Genomic DNA, 23,775 nt, shown 5'->3' on the forward strand with positions numbered 1-23,775 from the left:
TTGATTCAAATCATTAGCATGGAAATACATGGTCATGAAAATAACATGATTTCTTTATATAGAGTAATAACATAAAAATTATATGAAGCCCTCTTACAAGTCTAAAAGATAGCATTGTTTTTGGCACATACACACACATGCACACACATGGAGGGAAAGAGAGAAGAAACAAGTTTTGAAAAACTAGTTTGCACAGAAGTAGAAATTTTATCTAAAAGAGATATGCAATAAGATAGAGCCTAAATTAAGGGTCCCCAATTGGCACAACATATTTATAAAGAAAATGTTCTACATTCTACTTTGGTGAGTAGTGTCTGGGTCTTAAAAGCTTGTGAGTGGCCATCTTAAGATAACTCCACTGGTCTCACTTTGTCTGGAGCAAGGGAGAAAGAAGAAAACCAAAGACAAAAGGAAAAGATTAGTTGAAAGGACTAATGGACCACAACTACCACAGCCTCCACCATACTGAGTCCAGCACAACTATATGATGCCCAGCTACCACTACTGACCACTCTGACAGGGATCACAATAGAGGGTCCTGAACAGAGCTGGAGAAAAACGTAGAACAAATTTCTAACTCAAAAAAAAAAAAAAAAAAGGCTGGACTTGCTGGCCCAACAGAGACTGAAGACACCCCGAAAGCATGGCCCCCAGACATCCTTATAGCTCAGTACTGAAGTCACTCCTGAGGTTCACCCTTCAGCCAAAGATTAGACAGGCCCATAAAACAAAATGAGACTAAATGGGCATACCAGCCAAGGGGCAAATACGAGTACACAGGAGGGGATAGCAAAGCTGCTAATGGGGAACCCTCCCCCAAAAAAACTAAAAAGAAAAATAAATAATTAAGGGTCCCCAAACTATGGCCTGCAGGCCAAATCTGGCCCATATTTTGTTTTTGTAAATGAAGTTTTATTGGAATACAGCCCCCCTGTTTCTGTATTGTCTTTTGGGCTGCTTTTAGGCTATACGGGCAGAGTTTAATAGTTGGAACAGGGACACTGAAGCCCACAAAGACTAACATATTTACTACCTGACCCTTTAAAGAAAAGTTTGCTGATATTTGGCCTAAATTATAAGTTAAAAAAAATTTTTTTAAATCAAAAATATAAAGTGACACTTTTTTAATATTCACACAAATAACCATCTGATTAGCTGCACAACACACCGATACTACAAATATTGGCCCACAAAGTATCCTCATCCCAACTCCTACATGTCTACATTTTACATTTTCTTTTTAAAAAAACAGACCAAACCCATTGCTGACAACTCAGTTTGACTCATAGCGACCTTACAGGACAGAGTAGAGCTGCCCCATAGGGTTTCCAAGGAGCGGCTGGTGGATTCAAACTGCCAACCTTTGAGTTAACAGCTGAGCTCTTAACCACTGTGCCACCAGGGCTCCGTTTTCTTCTTAGGAAGAGCTTTATCCCACTGGAAATAACTCAGAGTTGGTTTCATTTGTATAAGCAGAATAAGTAATAGCCTGGTCAAAGCATCAAAGACTTGGCTGTTTATGCACTGTGGGCATGTTGGTAGATAGGCAAAATACTGGTCAGATGAACTTTTTCAAAAAGATGACTAAGCTATCAATGTTGTGAAACTCTCTTGGTGGCCCCTGGAAGATGACTGGAAGCCAGAGGAGGGTATTAAGCAGTAGCCTGATGTAATACCATTAAGCTGGCATCAACTGGCATGATGGACTGGGCAGTTGGGAGGGTCAAGGATTTCAGCAGAAGTGGTTCAGAAAGGAGATGACAAGGGCAAGAACCCAGTTGAGGTCATGGAAACAGAGAGGGTCAGCAAAAGCACGGAAAAACAAATCATCAGGATTGAAGAAGGGGACTTAAAAAAGTGATCTTGGGATATCTGGACATTGAGTGGAGGGTCTTTTGGTGACTATACTTGGTTTTTGTATTATGCCATACAGCAAGGGAGAGCAATAAATGAATAAGACAGAGAAAGGGATAGAGAGTGAAATAGAGATACACAGAAACATAGAGACAGAGTGACATACACAGAGACAGAGATCCACAGTCTGAGAAAGACACAGAGGCACTGAGAGACACACACACTCATATACAGACACAGATACCTTCACACAGAGACAGAGATCCACACCCTAAGAGAGACAGAGACATATGCACACAGGGAGAGATGCATATGAAGACACAAACACACATCCACAGAGATAGAGACAAAGAAAGAGACTGAGAGAGGTGCACAGAGACAAATACGGAGATACCTACGGATGCATATGGAGACACAGATGCTGAGACACATAGAAAGAAATACATACAAATACATACACAAACAGAAACGAGAGAAAGAGAGCTAGGATGTGGGCAGGGTCAGAGAGTGTGGGACAGGAATAACGCCATATTTGAAGCCAGATAAGGAGAGACAAAGAGGGGATATGTTTGAATCCCCATGTCCAGGTTATTGCATTGTCTTATTTTAATCATCATATTAACCCTATAAGAATCATTATTTCATTTTTCATGTGGGGATCCTGAAGTTCAGATCCAAGGTCACACACCAAATAAGTAGAGGAGACAGTATTTGAACTCAGGAAAATTTAATGTAAGCTCTCTGCAGGCAGGAACTGTTCTGGTCTTTTCTGTCCTCTGCTGTAGACCATTGCCTAGAACAGTGCCTACAGCAGTGCCTGCAACAGGGCCTGGTGTGTAGGAGGTACTCACAGAATATTAGAGGAAGGAAGGGAAGGAAGGAAGGAAGGAAGGAAGGAGGGAGGGAGGGAGGGAGGGAGGGAGGGAGGGAGGGAGGGAGGAAGGAAGGAAGGAAGGAAGGAAGGAAGGAAGGAAGGAAGGAAGGAAGGAAGGAAGGAAGGAAGGAAGGAAGGAAGGAAGGAAGGAAGGAAGGAAGGAAGACAGAAGTGTAGGAGGGAGGAAACAAGTTCTAAACACCCTCAAAAGTCCATGCTCTGTGTTGCCAAGCCTGTCCCCACAGTTTCAATAATAGGAAACCTTCAAAACAAGAGTTTCTGATTCAGTAGTTCTGACCTTTACTCAATGAATCTCAAAAAACATACAGAACATTTTGATGTTTTATTTGTTGAGTGCTTAAATGCTTTTGTGGACACAAACACACACAGATAAATAAAGATATTTTACAATACACAGAAAATACATATTTCATTTTCAGACATTTAAATATCTTTCACAATTTAAAATAGAATTTGCTGAATGGGACAGAGCTTTTGACTCAGAGATCCCAAGGTCTTAGATTTCGGTAGACAAGTTTCCCTCTGGCTTTCAGTACCAGGCAGCAGATTGATGGCGATGATACCCGTGAAGGAGCCACATCAGCTTGAACTAAGGCTCTCGTTTCTTCAAAAGGTTCTTTGGGATCTGTTTTCCCACCAGTGTCATTTCTGAGCTGCAATACATGCGGCGGTGGTGGCTGAACTATATAGTTATCTCCCACTCAAGTCACAGAATTACTTCTTCATTTGCCAAAATACGCAAGCCTCTAACAATGTCCTTTTAGAACCAAAGTCCCCTTCTTCCAGAACATGTGCTTAATCCTACTCAAACAATCCCTAATACACTCAGGCTGAATAGCCCCTTTACATGTCCAAGAAAAGTGAAACTCTGGAGGCTGGGTTTAAATACAAGTAATTTTGTATTAACCTTAATTTCTCAGAAAACAAAAGAAATGTTTGTTGGCAGATGGAGAAATGTAAATTCACAATGAAAACAAAAAGGCAGACCACTTAGTGCCTTCAGTCCTGAATAACTAGCTGCTTAATGACCAAAACAAAAGTCTGGTCTAATTCCAAAAGGATCACCTAAAATACACAACAACCTATGAGTGATTCTGATTCTTCCATTTTGATTCTATCTAGTGTAAGGCCTCTTTTTTTCTAAAACCTATTGATAATTATATGCACACATATGCTCACACCAATACACCCTATATAATAATAAGCACAACTATACATCCTAATGGTTTACGTTCTCCTATTCCAGAGAACACTGACAACTGTAGTGAGTCTATTTCCATTTCAATTTCTACATTTAACTCATTAATCCTCATCTCAACTCTGGATGTCCAAACGAAACCAAGCCCATTGCTGTCAAGTCTATTCCAACTCACAGCGACCCTATAGGACAGAGCAGTACTGCCGCATAGAGTTTCCAAGGAGCGCCTGGTAAATTCAAATTGCCGACACTTTGGTTAGCAGCGGTAGCTCTTAACCACTACGCCAGCAGGGTTTCCAACTCTGGATGTAATTGTTATTAACTTATTTTATAAATGAGAAAACTCAGAAAAGCACCGTAACTTGCCCAAGATGGAAGAGCTTGTAAGACATGGAGGTTAGGCTTGAATTTCAGCCTGTGACCCCAAGGGACAAAGAAGCTAAATGACTGGTCCAATGTCGCATGGTAAAATGGTGGAAAAGCTTGATTTTTTAAAATCTAAATTCATAATTATTTTTCCATTGGGAATAAAATGATCTACACTGGAAAATTCTAATTGTTTGTCATTTGCTGAAGATTCTTGTATTTGTTGATGAGCCAATCCTAGCAGATAACGGAATAAGCCCTTCCTACAGGGCAAAAATTGGCTATTTCTGACCTTGATTTTATATGTCAGAGGTAAAGAAGTCAGAAACAGACCTATTAAAGGAATAGGCAATGTGAAAAAAAAAAAAAAGCAAATGAATAACCTTGGGTGTAAATTTTAAAGTATTAAATCAATTTGGAAGGGAAAAAAGCTTTACTCACCTAGCACATGTACAATATCAACAAGATACAGGCAGAACCCAAGAGAAGGCAGGTGTACATTTTTTAGTTTCTGATTTTATATTTTATTTTTAGTCACTTTTATTTGTGATGTGTATACCATTAAATTGTTAGTTTTTAATGTTAAAATTGTATTTTAAAAATTACCATTTTCTATTTAAATGGGATTTATAATCAGTGTCGTGTGATTTTTATTAAGTCAAAGACCAATTATTTTTCAACATCCACAAAAACCCCTCTAATTTTATGCAAGGAAAACATTAAATTTTATTTTAAAGCAAAATGTTTCTATTTGCACTGGGCTTCCTGGTATACTTTTTTTTTTCCACATGTATCTCATCTCTCGATTATGAAAATCAAGAGCCAATTAAGAGAAGCAGGTATTGTTACCTGTCTTACACAAAGACAGGACCTATGGATCAAAGAGAAGGGAATCAGCCCAAAGTCATGCATAACAAGAGCTTGAAATTGAGCCTGTGTCTTTTGATTCTTGAATTTCTTAGCCACACATTACTTTGGCTGACTTTGTTGGGATATTTCATAAATAACGGATATTTGTATTCTAAGTGGGATTGCCAACATAAATGGTATAAGCAGAGACATAGAAAAAGATGTGTGTATTTTACGTGCACTACTAACCATGAAATAAAAAAAAATTTTTTTTTTATGAACTGTTAAATATTAAAATTAGTACTTATATCATGGTTTTAAAACACTCCAAACTATTCATGAATCCCCTTCCAATGCTGCTAACATTAATGTTGCTAATAGCTACTAATAGTCATTTCTTATTTTAGTCCCTCATATTTCTACAATTATAGTTTCTAAGCAGTAAAGGAGGGTCTGGTACCTTGCCAGCTTTTCTAAATGCTTCCATAGCGATTATGAGAATACTAAACTCACCTTTGATTTACATCAGGAAAACTACATTTCAAAGAGCAGGTGATTTTCTCAACTCATATAACAATGTGCTTCAAATATTTGCAGTAAAGAAATAATTTTAAAAAAGGTTATAAGTAACTTAAACTACTAGTTTTTAGAGATAAAATAATCTTTTTTTGAGTAGTACCGAGAAGAAAATCATAATGAAACCAAATCGGAGCATTTCAGTAACAAAGTTTTCGTAATTTAAAATGCCATTCATTAAAGGTTTCTAGGTGTGTTGAGAAAGTTTCCAAATCTTAATGCTTTGACAGACTACACTTTTACAGGACATGGAAAGGGGGAAAAACCTTTGAAGTTTTATACAAACTAAGAAAATAAAAATATGAGAAAAGGGCGAATGCTTTTAATATATCCATTTTCAGTAGGAAAGAACAAATAAATAGGAATACACTTAACCAGAGAGAAGATAATACCAATGCTTTTAGCCTGGAACTGTCTTCAGATTCATTTAAACGTAACTGATAAACAAGTTCAAGAAACCTAGGCCATTTCAGCATCATTCAGTCTCTCTATTAGAATTCTTATGGTTCTGAATACCTTCCCTAAAGTGTATCGAAACTTAGGGGGAAAAAATGTGTTAAACTCAACTCCCGTTATGAAAAGAGAGGCTTTTTAAAGTATCTGGATACTTGAAAACTATTCATTGAATATTATTAAACAACTGTTTAAATATTGTTGATTTAAAGCCATACAAATTGTACTAAATATCTGGTTCTTTTACATCTCCCTCATCCTCATAGGATGAAACTGATAAGGAACTCTTAAAAACTTGAAAAGAATGATAAGCTCTCTTTGGAGAAAACAGAGCAAGAGTCTTTCTTTTAAACTGATGTCTTAAAAAACAACTCACTCTGACATCATTTGATTCTTTCATTCAACATTTCCATTTTGTTACCTTTCAAGAAGATACTAAGCAATTGCTATTGTCTATATTTGTGAAAAATTTAGTGCAATTTGTATGGTTTTTAAACAATTTTAATAAATAGTTATCAAGTATCCAGGTGCTTTAAAAAGCCTCTCCTTTCATAATGGGAGTTGAGTGTAACCCTTTTTTTTTTTTTTCCAGAAGCAAAAAAATTATAGGCTATGTCTTTAACATGTCAAAATGTGTGTTCTACCATTTATTGAGAGCTATGGACAAATTATATAGCCTAAATATTAACTCGAATAATACACATCACACATATGCATCATAATATAGGTTCTTGCTTGTTAACTAGGTCCCCCCATCTTTTGCACTCTTCTGGACTCCAGATTCCTACATCAAACTGCCTACTTGGCTTCTCCTCCTGAATGCCTAACTCACGTATCAAACTTAATAGGTTTGAAAGATTTAATTTTCATTCCTCAAATCTCAGTTTTTTCCTTAACTCATCAATGGTTCATAATTTACCTAGATGTTTGAACCAAAAAATCTGGGACTCACTCATCACCCATTCCTTCACTCACTATCCCTGATCTAATAAGAAGTCTGTGGCTTTCCTTCAAAATACATCCCAAATTGGTATAATTTTTTCCAGTTTCACCTTCATCTTTCCCCAAATGCTCGGAAGGGGATAAAATCCAAATTTTTCCTCCATGGTCTATAAATTTTCTCCTCCAGAGCCCTGTGAGATCTGGTCTATGGACTAGCCCAGCCATACTCTCCTTTTCTTCATACATTCAGGCTATGCTCTCTGTGGGCCTCTTCATCTGCAGTTTCTTCTGCCTCAACTACAATCACCCAGCTCTTTTGGTGGCTCATTGTCACTTGTTATCCCAGGTCCTCAGCTCAATGGTCACCATTTCAGTGAAGCCTTTCTTGAACACTCAATCTAAAAAACAATGTTTCACTTCTACCACCCTTCACTCTCCATCAGTGCATCCTGTTTTGTTTTTCATAACACATATTGTCTGTAATTACTTTTCTCTCTGTGTTTGTTTGCTGGTTTGTTTTTTTATTCTTTCCAACTGGAGTGTAAATGCCATGAATGAAGGGATCTGATTGTCTTATCTAGTCCTCTATACCCAGAACCTGTAATATTGTTAGAATGAATGAATGAATGAGTGAGTGATGTATATGGTCCTGTTCCTAGATTGACTAGAAGTATGGCTAATTGTTGCCTACCTTAAGTAAAAAAAAAAAAAAAAGTAGAGTTATCTAAATAAAGCTCTAGTGGTGAAGTGATTAAGAGTTTGGCTGTTCATCAAAAGGTCGGCAGTTTGAATCCATAAGCCGCTTCTTGGAAACCCTATGGGGCAGTTCTACTCTGTTCTACATGGACGCTATGAGTCGGAATCGACTTGAGAGCAATGGATATGTATATGTAAGTTCTGCAGCAGGATCCCTCCAGAGGATCACTAGAGTCCTACCACATTCCTCACCTACCAATATTAAACGCAGCATTAATATTAGCAAATGTAGAACTAGATCTAGTGAGAAATAATATGATGGTGCTTCAGCAACGTAGAAAACTTGGGAGATCAGAAAGTCTGGAAGAGCGGCTTTCCTCATCTCAGAAGACGAGAATAATTGTCCCATCCCTTGGGACTAAGGGGAGTCAGTTGCTCTGGCTTTTTTAAGGCTAGTGCAGCTGCCAGCAGTTTTAAAGAGGCATGTCCAATGTTTTTGCCAAAGGATATTTTGCAACTGGAGTTTAGAAAAAAGGAAAAAAAAAAAAGAGAGAGAGAGAAGGGGGAAAAAGCCTTGGGGCGGGGAAAGACAACCCTAGGGAGTTTTTATGTGACTACGTATAAACACTCACCTCAGAGCAGGACCTTTGCCTAGAGGTAAGTCTCCTTTGGAATATACGACTTAACCCTGACACTGACAACATGTCTGGATTTGCTTAGAGCACATGTGGTTTTACTTTCTTTTCTCTAAGGATTCCTTTCCAATAAATGTCTATGGGACTTCGAATCATGCCTTATGAGACACTGATTTTAATTCTTTGAGGGTGAGGACCCTGTCACTTGTTCACTCTCTGGCCCTACCTGAGTCCACTGTCGTGCTGCCTGCCCAGCAGATGCCTCCCCTCAAGGGATGTTCACTGAGAGGAATCTAGGACAGCAAAACAGCAAGGTGTCCTTGAAGAAATAAGATGCCATAATAGAATTACGTCTGTCTCTTTTTCCTACTCTCTGAAGCCAAGAACTGTTTGTCTTGGTTTTGTGTAAAATCAACCAGGAGATTAGGTAATACAATGCAGCTGTGCGTTAAAAAAAAAGTTTTCTTTTGGGCAGAGAGATGTTTATTTCCCTCTCCTAACCTCAATCTGCATCAAGGTAAATTCTTAGAGATTAACTCACAGCAAAATATTTTCTTCAAAGAGATTTAGCTAAGAATTAAAATATTTGCTTTAATCTTTATTAATTAAAAGCAGTCAGGAATTCTATTTTTAATTATCAGTTCTCTCAAATTCTCTGTACCTATAATATTTTCCCCAAATTAGTGCAATACAAGCTCAGTGAGGTGAAAAGGAAAAGACACTGAGAAAACGATTTGTACCAAATATGACAAACCTTTAAAGCCTTTATTATACGAGGTGAGAGTACAAACAGATAAGACATGAAGTGCCAAATAGATAAGTCAGTAAAAGGCTCAAAACAGAAATTTTTAAAAAGAAATACAATTAGAAAACTATTCAAACTTGTCAGTAATCTTAACAAATTAAAAAGGTATGTTTGTTTTTAAGCTAAAAATTATAAGTAAAATTAAATCACCTTTTTCCCATTAAAAAGAAAACTTAGATTTCCTTTGCTTTAACAAAATATTATTAAGAAGCCTAAGCAAATTGGGTTTCATCTACCATATTTGAAAGGCCATAAAGTTTGGTCTGCTTTTTCCCAAACTCTCCATCCTTCAAGGACCTCTGAGAGAGCCTGACGGAAGTTCTAGTACTCCATGAAACATAACTGACAGCCACTATGCTTAATATAACCCAGCACTGATAAGGGGCTGTGTAACGGGCATGACCCCATGCCGTAGATGGCATTCAATCACTTTGGAAAGCAATCTGGAAATACACCATTAAAAATATATCCCTATCTTTTGAATATTTACGCTCACTTCTGAGACCTACCTTCGCTATTCTGCATGAAGATACTAATTGAAGCACCAGTAAGTTGATAAATTTTTAGAAAAAAATAAAACCATGCATTCAACCATAATATTTACTGAGTAAATTAGTTTGCAAGAGCTGATACAGCTACTAAAGGATGAGAAGAAACAGGAATGGATTTAGAATGATGAAGAACTTTATTAGTAAGTGTCTACTCTGCTTTTAGAGCCCCTGGGTAGTATGAACGGTTGACGCTCTCAGCTGCTAACTGAAAGCTTAGAGGTTCAAGCCCACGCAGAGGTGCCTTGGAAAAAAGGCCTGGTGATCTACTTCTGAAAAATCAGCCATTGAAAACCTCACGGAGCATAGTTCTACTCTGACACACAAAGTGTCACCACGAGTCAGAACTGACTCATCGGCAACTGGTACTGGTACTATGCCCCAAGTAAAGCTAATTATAGTCACGGAACCTCATCTGAAGGTGGCTCTTTTCCTAAAGGAGGGGATTTTCCCTAAATAAATCTAGTCCAGATATCACATTACCAAATAATATGATGAAGTCTATAAGGGAAAATATGTGAAACTGTAGCATTATAATTGATCTACTGGGGCTCTTCAGTTAAGACCACAACCTTGATTTCAGCAAAGTCTCCCTGAAGAGGAGGAAGATAAAAAAGTTAGCACATTTTTCTGGGATTCCCTGTCTTGGCTGTGGATCTCAGGGAATCCAAAGTTATTTGAAATACTCTGACTGAAAAAGTATAAAGGTGGCTTTCACCACAAGGAAGTGGATCAGGACCCAGGCAGAAGGTCTCTCCATGCTAAACCCCACGCTCAAAGTGAATAAAAGCATTGTGTCAGCCAGATTATCCACTTTCATCTTTCTTACTGTGTGGGGCAGTTCTACTCTGTCCTATTGGGTCTCTATGAGTCAGAATCAACTCAACGGCACATGTCCCCTGTACAATCTCAGATCCTTAATAAAGTCTTGTTTAAATGCTTCTAGTTTACTCTCAGATGTGCTATGGCTAGTCCTGGGTGGTACAAATGGTTAAGCACTGGACTACTAACAGAAAAATTGGTAGTTTGAGCCCACCCAGCAGTGCCTCAGAAGAAAGGCCTGGTGATTTGTTTCCAAAAGGTCACAATCCTGAAAACCCTATGGAGCACAGTGCTTCTCTGACACACATGGGGCCATCATGAGTCAGAATCAACTAGATGGTGACTATTTCTTTTTGCGGGGGGGGGCAGGGGTTTGGTGCTGAAGGTAATTAATTAAAGGAAGATTGCATGTTTAGAGGGCTTTTTAGCCAGAGAACAAAAGAGAAGATATTCCAGTCCACTATCCACGCCCTAAGCAGGTGTGGTGATGGCGAAGATGATGAGTGAGAGATTTCCTAGCCTAGGCAAAGCGGATCACATCAGATTCTGCTCCCCTGCCCCATGTGGGCACATCTGTTTCCATTCTTGAAAGGTCTGGTATTGATTTTATTAAAGAAAGTGTCACTTGTTTGTAGCCTCAAGAATGTTTAGAAAATCAGACATTTAAAAAATGAGCATTTGGAAAGACAAATGAGACCAAGAAAAGGAAAATAACTTCTGAGGGCAAAAAAGCAAACAAACTAATGAAGACAAACTTCAGACTGTTGCAACTATCTCTACTTGTCTATTTTTCAGATGGTGGTAATTTATCAAAAGTATATGAAAGTGGCTGCTTTAGGTAAGGAGAGAAGTGAAAATCAAAGCAAAATTTCTTTTTAAGTTCATAAAACAAAAAAGTCTATTCTAAAAATGTAATCATTAATTCAAAAGAAGAAAAAATATAAGTGTCTAGATGAATAGACACTTTTCTAAATACAGAATTTTAAGAGATTATCTATTACACCTAAGTAATTTCATAACCTGAAATTTTAATTATTCTAAATGTAAAGTAGACTCAATTATAGGTCTGTTCCATCCTGGCACAATACAAATCGTATTAATACAATCCCAGATAGCTCTCTTTTATTTTCTCTGACTTGTTTTGTATTTATTTTATCTTGTGGTATTCCACGCATCCCTGTAAGCCAGCTAAACTGTTTTCTGGAAAAAGTGGAATATAAACAAATGAATAAAATTACTTTCTCTCTCTCCATACTTTTTCTCTCTGATAGAGGTTACTCTTTTTACCTTAGGTTGTTTGCAAAGGTAGTGACAAAGTTCTCCAATATACTGAAATATGGTCACATTATACTTTTTGCAGTCATTCCAAAATTGGCTTGCTGAGAATTTCTTTTTTAACACACAAGTGGCACCTATAAGAAAGGGAAAACAGGAAATAGGGACAAAATTCAAGGGCAGAAATGGTACAAAATACAAATGATGTTGCTCTGTCCAGAACACTTTTTGCTCATTTTCAAGGTTTTTATAATCCATCATGAGCCACTTAGGTCAAACTATTTGCAAACACCAGCTTATAAGATGTTAACGGTTGTAAGGCCTAATAAATATTTTTAAAACATTCACATTGTAATTCTCCATTTTGACTGCAAATATACTTTTTGCAATAAATGGAAAGAAAGTGACAGTCAAAATAAGTAGGGGAGTTACAAGTATTAAAGCATGACCACAGCTTGAGAAATCATATGAAGGGACTCTTCACAGAGACCAAGAACACTCACTTTATTTGACCTTGAACATATAGTGTGTATTTTTTTTTTTTTTAAAAGCTTAAAGCAGCCATATAACATGCTTGAGGTCCAGAGTTAAAGGTAGTACCAACAAAAAAGTTCCTATGACTGCAGAATCTAATTTTAACAACAGTGTGTATATGTTCTAAGGACAATTTTAATGTCTTGGCCCTCGTCTTTATTTATTATGGACATTAATCATTGTCATGGATTGAATTATGTCCCCCCAAAAATATGAGTATCAACATGGTTAGGGCATGATTCCCAGTACTGTGTGGTTGTCCTCCATTGTGTGATTGTAATTTTATGTTGAGAGGATTAGGGTGGGATTATAACACCACCCTTACTCAGGTCACCTCCCTGATCCAATGTAAAGGGAGTTTCCCTAGGGTGTGGCCTGTACCACCTCTTATCTTTCAAGAGATAAAAGGAAAGGGAAGCAAGCAAAGAGCTGGGGATCCCATACCACCAAGAAAGCAGCACCAGGAGTAAAGCGTGTCCTTTGGACACAGGGTCCCTGCGCCTGAGAAGCTCCTCGACCAGAGGAAGGCTTCCTCCAGAGCCGAAAGAGAGCGAAAGCCTTCCCTTGGAGCCAACGCTCTAAATTTGGACTTGTAACCTACTAGACTGTGAGAAAATTAATTTCTCTTTGTTAAAGCCATCCACTTGTGGTATTTCTGTTATGGCAGCACCAGAAGACTAAGACAATCATATTCTAAATACACCATCCTTTTATAGTATTTATAATATTTTAGGCATATACAAGTAGTAGTGACTGATCCCTTTTTATATATTATTTTAGGGCTAGTAACTGGTACATTATCTCAGCATGTAGAGAAGCTACTGGAATAGAATTTATTGACTCACTAGCTCTACCAACTGACTTGTTGGGCATCTAGGGTAGACTATTTGCTAAAATGGCCCCACTAGTTCCTTCCACGCATCCCTCTTTGCAATGTGAATTTGCCACTCCTCTCATCAAGAGGCAGTCTATTTCTGCACCCCACCAATCTAGAATCTGGGCTGGCCTTGTGACTTGCTTTGATCAACAGAATACAGAGGAAGTGATCCACGTGACTTCCAAAGGTAGGCCTTAAAAACCACGTGGCTTACACATCTACCCAGTTGGAATGCTCCTATCGCCATTTAAGGAAGCCACGGGTAGATACTTAAATGGTGAGAGACCACATAGAGAAGCCTAGTCAACAGCCAAATCCTAGGTACCAGACGTGTGAATGAGGCCATCTTGGTCCATCTAACCCCTGCCCAGCAGCCAGCTGACACAGAAGTGAGCATATGAGAGAACATCAGAAGTACTGACTGGTCAACCCACAGAATCATGAAATGATAAATCATCCTTGTTGTAAATGACTAACTAACTGGATAACTAACACAGTGATTCATAATCTAAATTTGTGGAAATGTATAATCTAAATTGAATAAAACCGCTATTACCTTTTGGGCCAATATAATGAGCTATTCTTGACAAGTTTCCTTTTACTTAATTTGACAAATAAAATGTTTTTAATTTCCATTATATCTTAAATGCATATAATTCTTCTAACTCTTCTCAAACAATGTCAAGACTTCGATTATTACAGTGAGTTAAAATGAGCCAGAGACTAAGGATTTAGGGGTATTATTTTCACTATCAATTTGTTACTTAAGTTTTTTTAAATTGCTACAAACCCATGTCTGATTTATAGTCTTACTTTTCACATAAGCTTGTAAGCCTGTTAAAACGTGTTGCCGTCAAGTCGATTATGACTCATAGAGACACTATATGACAGAGTAGAACTGCCCCATAGAGTTTCCAAGGAGCGCCTGGTGGATTCGAATTGCCGACCTTTTGGTTAGCAGCTGTGGCACTTAACCACTACATCACCAGGGTTTCCTAAGCTTGCAAAGAGACATATTTTTATCATCTTCAGTGGCATAGCAACTGTTGTTGTTTGCCATCAAGTTGATTCTAACTCATAATGACTCAATAGGATGGAGTAGAACTGCCCCATAGGGCTTCCTTGGCTGTAATTTTTATGGGAGCAGATCACCAGGTGTGTTCTCCTGTGAAGACGGAGTGGCTGTTGGGTTCGAATTGCTGACTGAGCACTTAACGATTGCACCACCAGGGCTCCTTGGCATAGCAGCTAGCTACTAATTTTGCAATTTTGGGTTTTAAATGAAGGTGTTACAAGAAAAATAGTGACTGCTATGTGCCAGGTACTGCTTTAAAAGCTTTATATGCTCTGGCCCATCATTTTCCAATCCACGTTAAAGGGGAAGTATGGTTCTTACATGTCAGAGAAATTATCTACAAAATATGCTTACATGTGAGAGAAATTATCTACAAAACATGTTTTCTTTGATTAGAACACAAGCCCATTAGGAAAAAAAAAATAATCTCAATTATTACAAGAATATTATCTGGATTGCTTTTACCTGTTTTTGCCCAAATTTAGGCATCCTAACTCTTGTTTATATAGAAGAAAAAAAAAATCATCAAATTATAAACTTTAAAGCAGCCCTTTGAAAAGTTTAGGTAAGTGGAACAAGAATCAATTAGATAAAATATTTTTTTTTTTACTACTTCTAGATGTAATTTATATGTCATGACATATAAATGTCACCTCACTATTGGTATTTTACCATTTCAGTAGACTCTATAGTAGAGTCTATTCTATTTTCAGAAAGGCAAATCGATATCCTTCAAAATTGCAGGCCCGTTATTTTGTTGGATACTTCCTGTAAACATATGTCCCTTTTCTCCACGGCGAGCAATGGGCTTGGGTTGCTCTTTACGTCAAATTGCTATAATCAGACATTAAGTAGGGTATTTCAGCAGTAAGGTCACCCACACTATCACCTTCTAGAGGAGTCTGTAAGAATATTAAGATTGCTTGTTGTTTTAAATATAAACTGCTTTTAATGTAATTTGGATATATGCCAGCCTTAAAAAAAAAAAAAATTGGGGGATAGGTAAACTTTTATAGTCTGATTATATTGTTTTATTGCCTGAAGTAAAAATGGTTCCAATATAAAACTTGTCCTGCTATCTATCTTCAAATAAAGAACATAAAGCTTAATACCATCTTAAGTTCTAAAGTGGAAAACAATCATTTCTTCTTTTTTTTCCTTAATTTTTAAAATTGTATTTTAGATGAAGGTTTACAGAACAAACCAGTTTCTCATTAAACAATTCATACACATACTGTTTTGTGGCATTGATTGTCAACCCCACAACATGTCAACACTCTCCCCTTCTCAACCTTGGGTTCCCCATTACCGGCTTTCCTGTCCCCTGCTGCCTTCTTGTCCTTGCCCCTGGGCTGGTGTGCTCATTGAGTCTCATTTTGTTTTATGAACCTGTCTAACCTTTGGCTAAACGGTGAACCTCAGGAGTGACTTCGGTACTGAGCTATAATGGTGTCCAGGGGCCATACGCTCAGGGTTTCTGTCTCTGTCAGACCAGTAAGTATGGTCTTATTTTGTGAGTTACAATTTTGTTCTACATTTTTCTCCGGCTCTGTCCAGGATCCTATATTGTGATCCCTATCAGAGCAGTAGGTGGTGGTACCTGGGCACCATCTAGTTGTGCTGGGGCTCGGTCTTATGGAGGCTGGGTACTTGTGGTCCATTAGTCTTTTGGACTAATCTTTCCCTGTGTCTTTGGTTTTCTTCATTCTCCCTTGCTCCAGAAGGGGTGAGACCAGTGAAGTATCTTAGATAGCTGCTCACAAGCTTTTAAGACTCCAGATGCTACTCACCAAAGTAGAATGTAAACCATTTTCTTTATAAAATATGTTATACCAATTGAGCTAGATGTTCCCCCAAGACCATAGACCCCACAGCCCTCAGCCTGGTAATTCAGTCCCTCAGGGAGTTTGGATGTGTATATGAAGCTTCCATGACCTTGCCTTCATCAAGCTGTGCTGGCACCTCCATCACTGTGTACTGTCTTACCCTTCATCCAAGTTCTATTGAGAACAATAATTTCTAAAAAACATTCTAAATGTAATTAAGTTCATATTGAATAACTCAACGTATTTAGTTTAAGAGGTATAAAATTATCAATTAATATATGCTGGTAGATCTATCCATTACAAAGCTATGTTGCTCAAAAGTGGTAATTTCCTAGAAGCTTTAGATACTAGTTATTGGCGCCCTCTTTAAAAATGTCCAGGCCATAATTACCTTAGCATGATCTCCAGTGAAGAACACTAGATACATAACTGATATTCACGCACCAGATATGTTCTTTAAGACGATAAAGTCACTTTGCTTATATACATACGCTCTTGGTCAATTTTCATATGACAGTGGGAGACCATCCATTTATGCTAAAGACTTGGTTAAGTACCTTAATTTCCATAAAAAGACTGTTAATGCATTCCCTCACTGTCTTAGTTACCTAGTGCTGCCATAACACAAAATACCACAAGTGGCTGGCTTTAAAGAGCAGAAATTTATTTTTTCAAAGTTTTAGAGGCTAAAGTAGATTCTTTCCTTGTCAGTTGTGCTGGGGTTCCTTGGTTCCTTGATGATTTTCACATGGCATCTCTCCTCCCCTGTGTGAGCATATTTCTGTGTCTAATCTGCTCTTTTTATAACTCAGAAGTGATCAGATTTAGAACCCATCCTACTTGGGTATGATCTAATTAACCTAAAAAATAAAACCCTATTTACAAACAGGATCACATCCACAGATATAGGGGTTAGGATTCCAACACACATTTTTGGGGGCACACAATGTAATCCATAACACTCACTGACTAGGTCAAGCATTAATTATCGAAGGGCCCCTATGTGCCAGGTGTTCTATACTGGAAATAAAACTGTGAACAAGATAGGTAAATTTCTTGCTGTCCCAGAACTTTTCCTCATTGTTGGGGAATGCTCATCATATCAGTGGCCTATAGTGACCTACAATGAAGAACAGAGAATACCTGTCCTCCATGCTCTTGAAGAGAATGTCACCTTGAATAGTCCCACTGATGATACCTGAGTTTTATGGAGGATTGTATAAAAGGAATGAATTGATTTATTCCTCCAAGTACTCCCAGCTCTGTCTCGGATCAAACGGAACCATTAGAAAGCTCCATTATTGAGCCTTGTTTTCTGGACCAGCAGAGAAATTCCATCACTGATCTGCATTGAGTTATGCCCTTGGTTTTCAATAAAGGATGCTTCAAGAAACAGCTTGATGCAGTCCATTTATTTTATTTGTTTCAGGAATACTATTGAGAACATTGTTTTGTGTACATAAGGATGCCACACATTAGAGATATTTTTCTTCCCCTAAGGAACTGTTACTTCTTACACTCTGACAACAAGAACTAAGTAAGAAAATTAGTTTAAATTTAGTAAAAATCAGCAGGGTCCGGGAAATGAGTAACCCACAGGCAAAGATACTGTACACACTAACCTACATGGCCAAAGTCCCAAGGTACTGATCTTCCCACTTCAGGACCACACTGAGTATGCCATGAAATCAACTTCTCTTAATAAATATTATGTTGCAATTATATAATATGAATACAATAACTCTGAATTCTATGGTGGAATTTTAAATTTTAATGAACACAAACTGTAATTATTGGGCATTTTGAAAGCTTATCAAACAAAAAATAAAAACTTACCTAACTCAATACATCCACCAATTCCCAGGAGAGACGCTGAACTATGATACAGAGGAAGGGTTATATAAATTATATCATCAGCAGTACAACCAAAAGCCCACAACAGAGCAGAAGCCCATAAAGCCTGCAGCTGAGTGATCACAGCTGCTTTTGGCAGACCTGGAAGAGAAGAAGAAGAAAAATATATATATATGTGTGTGTGTGTGTGTGTGTGTTTAATAGAAAGAAAAGGCTATGCTGATATCAAGTACAACAATGAGACGGAATACATTAAAGCATTCTGTATGCCTTGTATAAGGAGTTATGCAAATGTGAGCTACTACTATTATCAATTTGTAGATGTATCCAGAAAGACTAAAACTAAAAAATTATATAGCATTTGAGATACTATAAGCTTCAAAGAGCCTTTTCTGCTGTAAGAATGACAAAAATGCCCCAAACCTGAAAATGTACACCCAAAATAAGGCAAATCACAATATAAAAATAAATCATATTTAAAATAAAAATTTTCTACTGGATAATTCCAACTCCAAAGATGACTCAAAATGAGGCAAATCACAACATAAAAATAAATCATATTTAAAATAAAAATTTTCTACTGGACAATTCCAACTGCAAATATAACTCTCTTGATTATGGGCCATTTATTTTGTCATGTTTAACACTCCTGGAATATGATCATTATAGAATATTAGATTCCATTATATTTATCATGTAGAAATTGCTCCATACATTCATGATCTTAATGCAAAAGGTGTTTATTTTTCTTTTTCCCTTCCAGCATTCCTCCACGTATCATTGGTTTCTTATAAAAATTTATATTGTAGTTAGTATATAAAAAGCTTTCCATACTGTTATGGATTCAGTTGCGTCCTCCCAAAATAGGTACTGTAAATCCAAAACTCTATGCCTGTGGTTATAATCCCATTGGATTAGTCTAGGGTGTGTCTTGAACCAATCACTTATGATATACAAAAGAGATTAAACAAGCAAGCAAGCAAGCAGAGATAGGGAAAGATTGATGCCAAGCAACAAGATCTCCAAGGAACTAGAAAACAAACTGAAGAGACAAGGACCTTCCCTCAGAACCAACAGAGAGAGAAAACCATCTCCTAGAACGAGCACCCTGAATTCGGAAGCTAGCCTCCTAAACTGTGAAAAAATAAATGTCTGTTTGTTAAAGCCATCCATTTGTGGTATTTCTCTTATAGCAGCACTAGATAACTAAGACTCATAGTGTCTTTATTACTTGGCCTTAGTTTCAATATTTACAATGTCAACATAATAAGTTCATTCAGTTAGTATATAATAGGGTGACCCACTTAAAATTGCCATTTTTATGTTTGCATATCAGCAGTTTAATATGATTCAACCTATATTTCCTTACCATGGAACACAACTTGTTTTCACAATGATAAGTATCATCTCTTAAATTAATTTTGTTCATTTAATTGGTATGTTAGTCATATCTTTTTTCAGCTCAAAGAGGCCCCACTCCAAATCTACCTCATCAGTAAAGTTATTGTGCTTCATGAAATGCTATGGTGACAAGTAGTACTTGTTAGATGTCCAGAGGTGAGCAAAGCCCAATGTCAGGGAAGCCACAGGAAGCAAGCAAATAGAACAGGAATGGTGACTAGCAGACTGTAGAGCCAAGAAAACCCTATGGAGCACAGTTCTACTCTGACACACATGAGATCACCACAAGTCAGAACTGACTCAAAAGTAACTGTTTTACTAAGGTGAGCCTAAAGTCCACCTTGTTGTTGCACCTGCTCTGACATGTTACAACAGGTTTGTGGTCCATCTTCATTAACTGGATCAGACTTCATCTCATATATGAAGTGTGCATTACTTTGCCCATTATCCTAACTAAAATTCATTTATTTATTTTCACAGAAAGTGTCTCTGTGGCTATTTCTGAAAGGCACATGCTATTGAAAGAGTTTATTGTCATCCACATGCATAGAGAATCTCTCCAAACTTTCTGCTCAAAGTCATGTATAAGTATTTTGAGTGAGACTAGCTCTAGCCTTGATTGTTGAGAATGTAATCCTTTTTTCTTCCACATCCAGAGGAGCCAATATTTATACTTTCCCCACTTCTGAGATGTTCCCACCTATGCAATTTCATTCACATATTTTCTACTATTTGCAATGTTCCTGTATTTCATGTTAATTCAACTTTAACTTTTCCAGTGGAAACGTGCCCAAAAAAAAGGGGGGGGGGGGATACTTGATCTAGTTACTCTTCACTTATATGCTTACGTCACCCTTTCAAGGCACTTTAATAAGTTAATTTGGTATGTTTCCCTTCCTAATTTGGTAATCTTTTAGTAAACAATGATCTCATTAACTTATTATATACTATCCTAAGAACTCAGTTGAATTTTTTGATAAAGGGGACAACAGATATGAGCTTGTCTGACAAATAAGGTTGACCAAAGGTTAACGGGGCTTAGAGTTTGCAAGAAGGAAAGAAAAACCAGAAGAATAAATGATGTAAAACTACATTTTAGATTTTCTTCTTAAAAATTCAAAAAGCACATTAACATATTAAAGACATTGAGAAGCCCAGCAGTTCAGAAACCTTGATGTTTATGTTACTGGTCTTTCTCAAACTTATGGAGCCATAGAACCCCTTCTCAACTTTTATTTTATTTCTTTGAAGGCAGGAAGAGATATGCTGTGGAGCACACTTTGAGAAATGCTACCTTGGACAGTCTCTAAAGTCCTTTGCTCTTCTAAACTTTCATAATTCCCTGACATTAGAACTCTACGTGTCCCCAAATCTGAGTAGGCCATTAGGATGCAGTTCAGGCAGACAGGTTGAAGTGAGGCTGTGTCAGGTGATTCCAGGATTAGAACAAAGGAGGAAGAGATAATGCCAAGGGCAATGGTAACATAGTCAAGGAGAGAGAGAAAACGTCAGAGGTGGAAAGTAGGGATAATTTTGAAATAAGAAAGAGTTCATAAAATTAAGGAGAAGAAAAATCAAAAGGAAATAGAGATTTAGACGGTGATGGCAACTGGCTCTGATACAGAACTATAGTGGGCAGACGCCTCGTTTTCTTCCTCCCACTACTTACAGGGGAGCCCCCGGATGGTGCAAACCATTAATGCACTTGGATACTAACCAAAAAGATGGACGTTCCGGTCTACCCAAAGGCACCTTGGAAAAAAGACTTGGTGGTCTACTTCTGAAAAATCAGCCATTGAAAACCCTATGGAGCACAATTCTATTCTGACACACAAGGGGTCACCAAGAGTTGGAATCGACTCACTGGCAACTGGTAGTGGTGGTCACTACTTATAAAAAAAAAAAAAAATTAGGAATAGGTAAATGTGTAGCTACTTTGTGCAGTGTTAGGGGGACCTTTGATATAGATTCTTGAGGTTACCTAATTAAGTCCAAAAAGTACTAATGGAAGTAGAATTTGGCAAACAAAAAAAATGGAATTGAAGATGCAGCAGCAAAATTTTAGAAAAGCAGATGTGTGAGTATAGTAACAGAGAAAGCAGACCCAAGAAGCTGAAACTTAAGGTGATGCCCAGAAGAAAGCTGATCTGTCCCCTCGGGACTCCAGAAAGGCTCAGAAACTGAGGTACCAGGTACTCAGACAGTAGAAGATAAATGTGGAGTTATAAATAAGGGGCTTGGTGCAAGTTCTATGTAAAAAGTAATCAGACCTTTGAATTGCTTCCTTCTCCCAGAAGAAGACCTGATGTATATTTTCTGGAGAAGATGAACCTCTGGAAGCACCAGGAAGAACAGGGTTGAAAAAAAATGGGGAAATAGAAGAAAGTCTACATAATCTCCAACTCCTTTCTAAAACTTGGCTACGAAGACATTGTTGGCAGGCTTTTACCTTTCAAGATTCTTGCCTGAAGAGTCTGAATAGCTCACAAGTACAAGCTGAAAGATAACTGACCGTCATGCATCACTCATAAAATGAAGCCAACCGGCCAACAAGCCCTACTCTGGTACACAGAGCTTCTAGCCAGTATTTTCATTGTTTGTTTTGTTTGTTTTTTTGTGCCTGAACTTTTAAATATGAACCAACAGCCAAGGGTCATGATATATTTGAGGAAATCCTCTGGAATAAAATAGATCAATATAAACCAACAAATGAAATGAATGTTGAAGAAAATAGAGACAATGCAGAAGGAAGATATTTTAAAGAATATTATCATTAATACTCTGAGAGATATAAGAGAATATTGTGACAATAATTCAAGAATAATATACTGGGCCAACACGGCGCCATAGACAGAAGCACCACGCCATTCCCCCACAGGTCCACACATCACAACCTACCCCTCTTTCCTGCCTACCTACACCATGCGCTGAACATCAAACCCCCGAGCAGCATAGGCATAGCCTACTGGAACCTGCTCAGCACTGATTCCTGGCCCACCCTGTCAGCCCTAGTATGTGCCACAAACAACCCATCTAGCCCCTCCCCTTCAGCTAGGCCTGCCCAGCTGGACCATACCTCAGTGACTGGCTCTGCCCATTGGACAAGGAGGTGAAAAGTATCATGACTAGAGACAAGCAAACAACAGAGAACACACAGCCCGCCTACTCAGACATAAAGGAATAAAACAAAACAGCAGGACGTAACAAACAAAACTACGAACAAGAAATGAAGAAAACTGCTGAATGTCCCAAAGACAACAGACCATACTAAAACATATAAAACAACAGGACAGGATGGTTCCAGTAGGCATCCAAAATAAAATACCAGATGACTTTCCAGTAGAAGAAAAGGGACTACAACTACCTGACAAAGAATGCAATCTCTACTATTCAGAGCAATCATAGAGTCAAAGCAAAAAGCAGACAAAAATGATGAAAAAACAGACAAATTTATGGAAAAGGCAGACAAATTCATGGAAAATATGGCCAAAAAAATGGAAGAATTCAGGAAAATAATACAGAAACAAAATGCCAAAATAAATTAACAGCCACAAATCATACAAAAACAACAATTAGAAATCCAAAAGATAAGCAACAAGATTTTAGAAATGGACAGTGTCATGGAAGGGCTGAGGAAGAGGTCTGAAATGATGGAAGACAGGATCTGTGTAATTGAAGACAAACCCTTGGATACAACTCTGTTTGAGGAAAAATCAGAGAAAAAAAAACAAAGAAAAACGAAGAAACCCTGAGAATTATGTGGGATACAATCAAAAGCAAAAATCTGTGAGTGATCAGAATTCCAGAACGGAGAGAAAGAGAAAACACAGAGAGGATCACTGAAGAATTGCTGACAGAACACTTCCCTAATATCATGAATGATAAAAAGGTGACCATCCAAGAAGCTCAACAAACCCCGTTTAGGATAGACCCCAAAAGAAAAACACCAAGGCATATCATAATCACACTCGCTAAAACCAAAGACAAAGAAAAAATCCTGCGAGCAGCTCGAGAAAAACAAAAAGTCACATACAGAGGAGAAACAATAAGACTAAGCTCTGATTATTTGGTAGAACCATGCACACAAGAAGGCACTAAGATGATATATGTAAAACTTTGAAAGAAAAAAATTGCCAACCAAGAATAATATGTCCTGTAAAACTTTCATTCAAATATGATGGTGAAATTAGGACATTCCCAGATAAACAAAAATTAAGTGAATATATAAAAACCAAACCAAACTTACAAGAATTGTTAAAGAGAGTCCTTTGGTCTGAGAACAAACAACATCAGA

General features: G+C 37.7%; 1 protein-coding gene across 5 annotated transcripts in view; it reads right to left on the reverse strand.

Moving 5' to 3' along the window:
• The window catches only part of SLC27A6 (solute carrier family 27 member 6), a 105,108-nt gene that overhangs the window by 62,466 nt on the left and 18,867 nt on the right, over positions 1-23,775 (reverse strand). For all 5 annotated transcript variants that reach the window (XR_007515984.1, XM_049873182.1, XM_049873173.1 and 2 more), the window contains exons 3-4: positions 18,063-18,221; positions 11,927-12,051 (exon numbers count right to left, since the gene is read on the reverse strand). Coding sequence is in view for 4 of the 5 variants with exons in the window: in XM_049873182.1 (XP_049729139.1) it covers positions 11,927-12,051; positions 18,063-18,221 (284 nt within the window). In the remaining variant the exon portion in view is untranslated. The remainder of the gene's footprint in view (positions 1-11,926; positions 12,052-18,062; positions 18,222-23,775) is intronic.

The sequence above is a fragment of the Elephas maximus genome, chromosome 2 (genome assembly GCF_024166365.1).
Source record: "Elephas maximus indicus isolate mEleMax1 chromosome 2, mEleMax1 primary haplotype, whole genome shotgun sequence".
NCBI lineage: Eukaryota > Metazoa > Chordata > Mammalia > Proboscidea > Elephantidae > Elephas > Elephas maximus.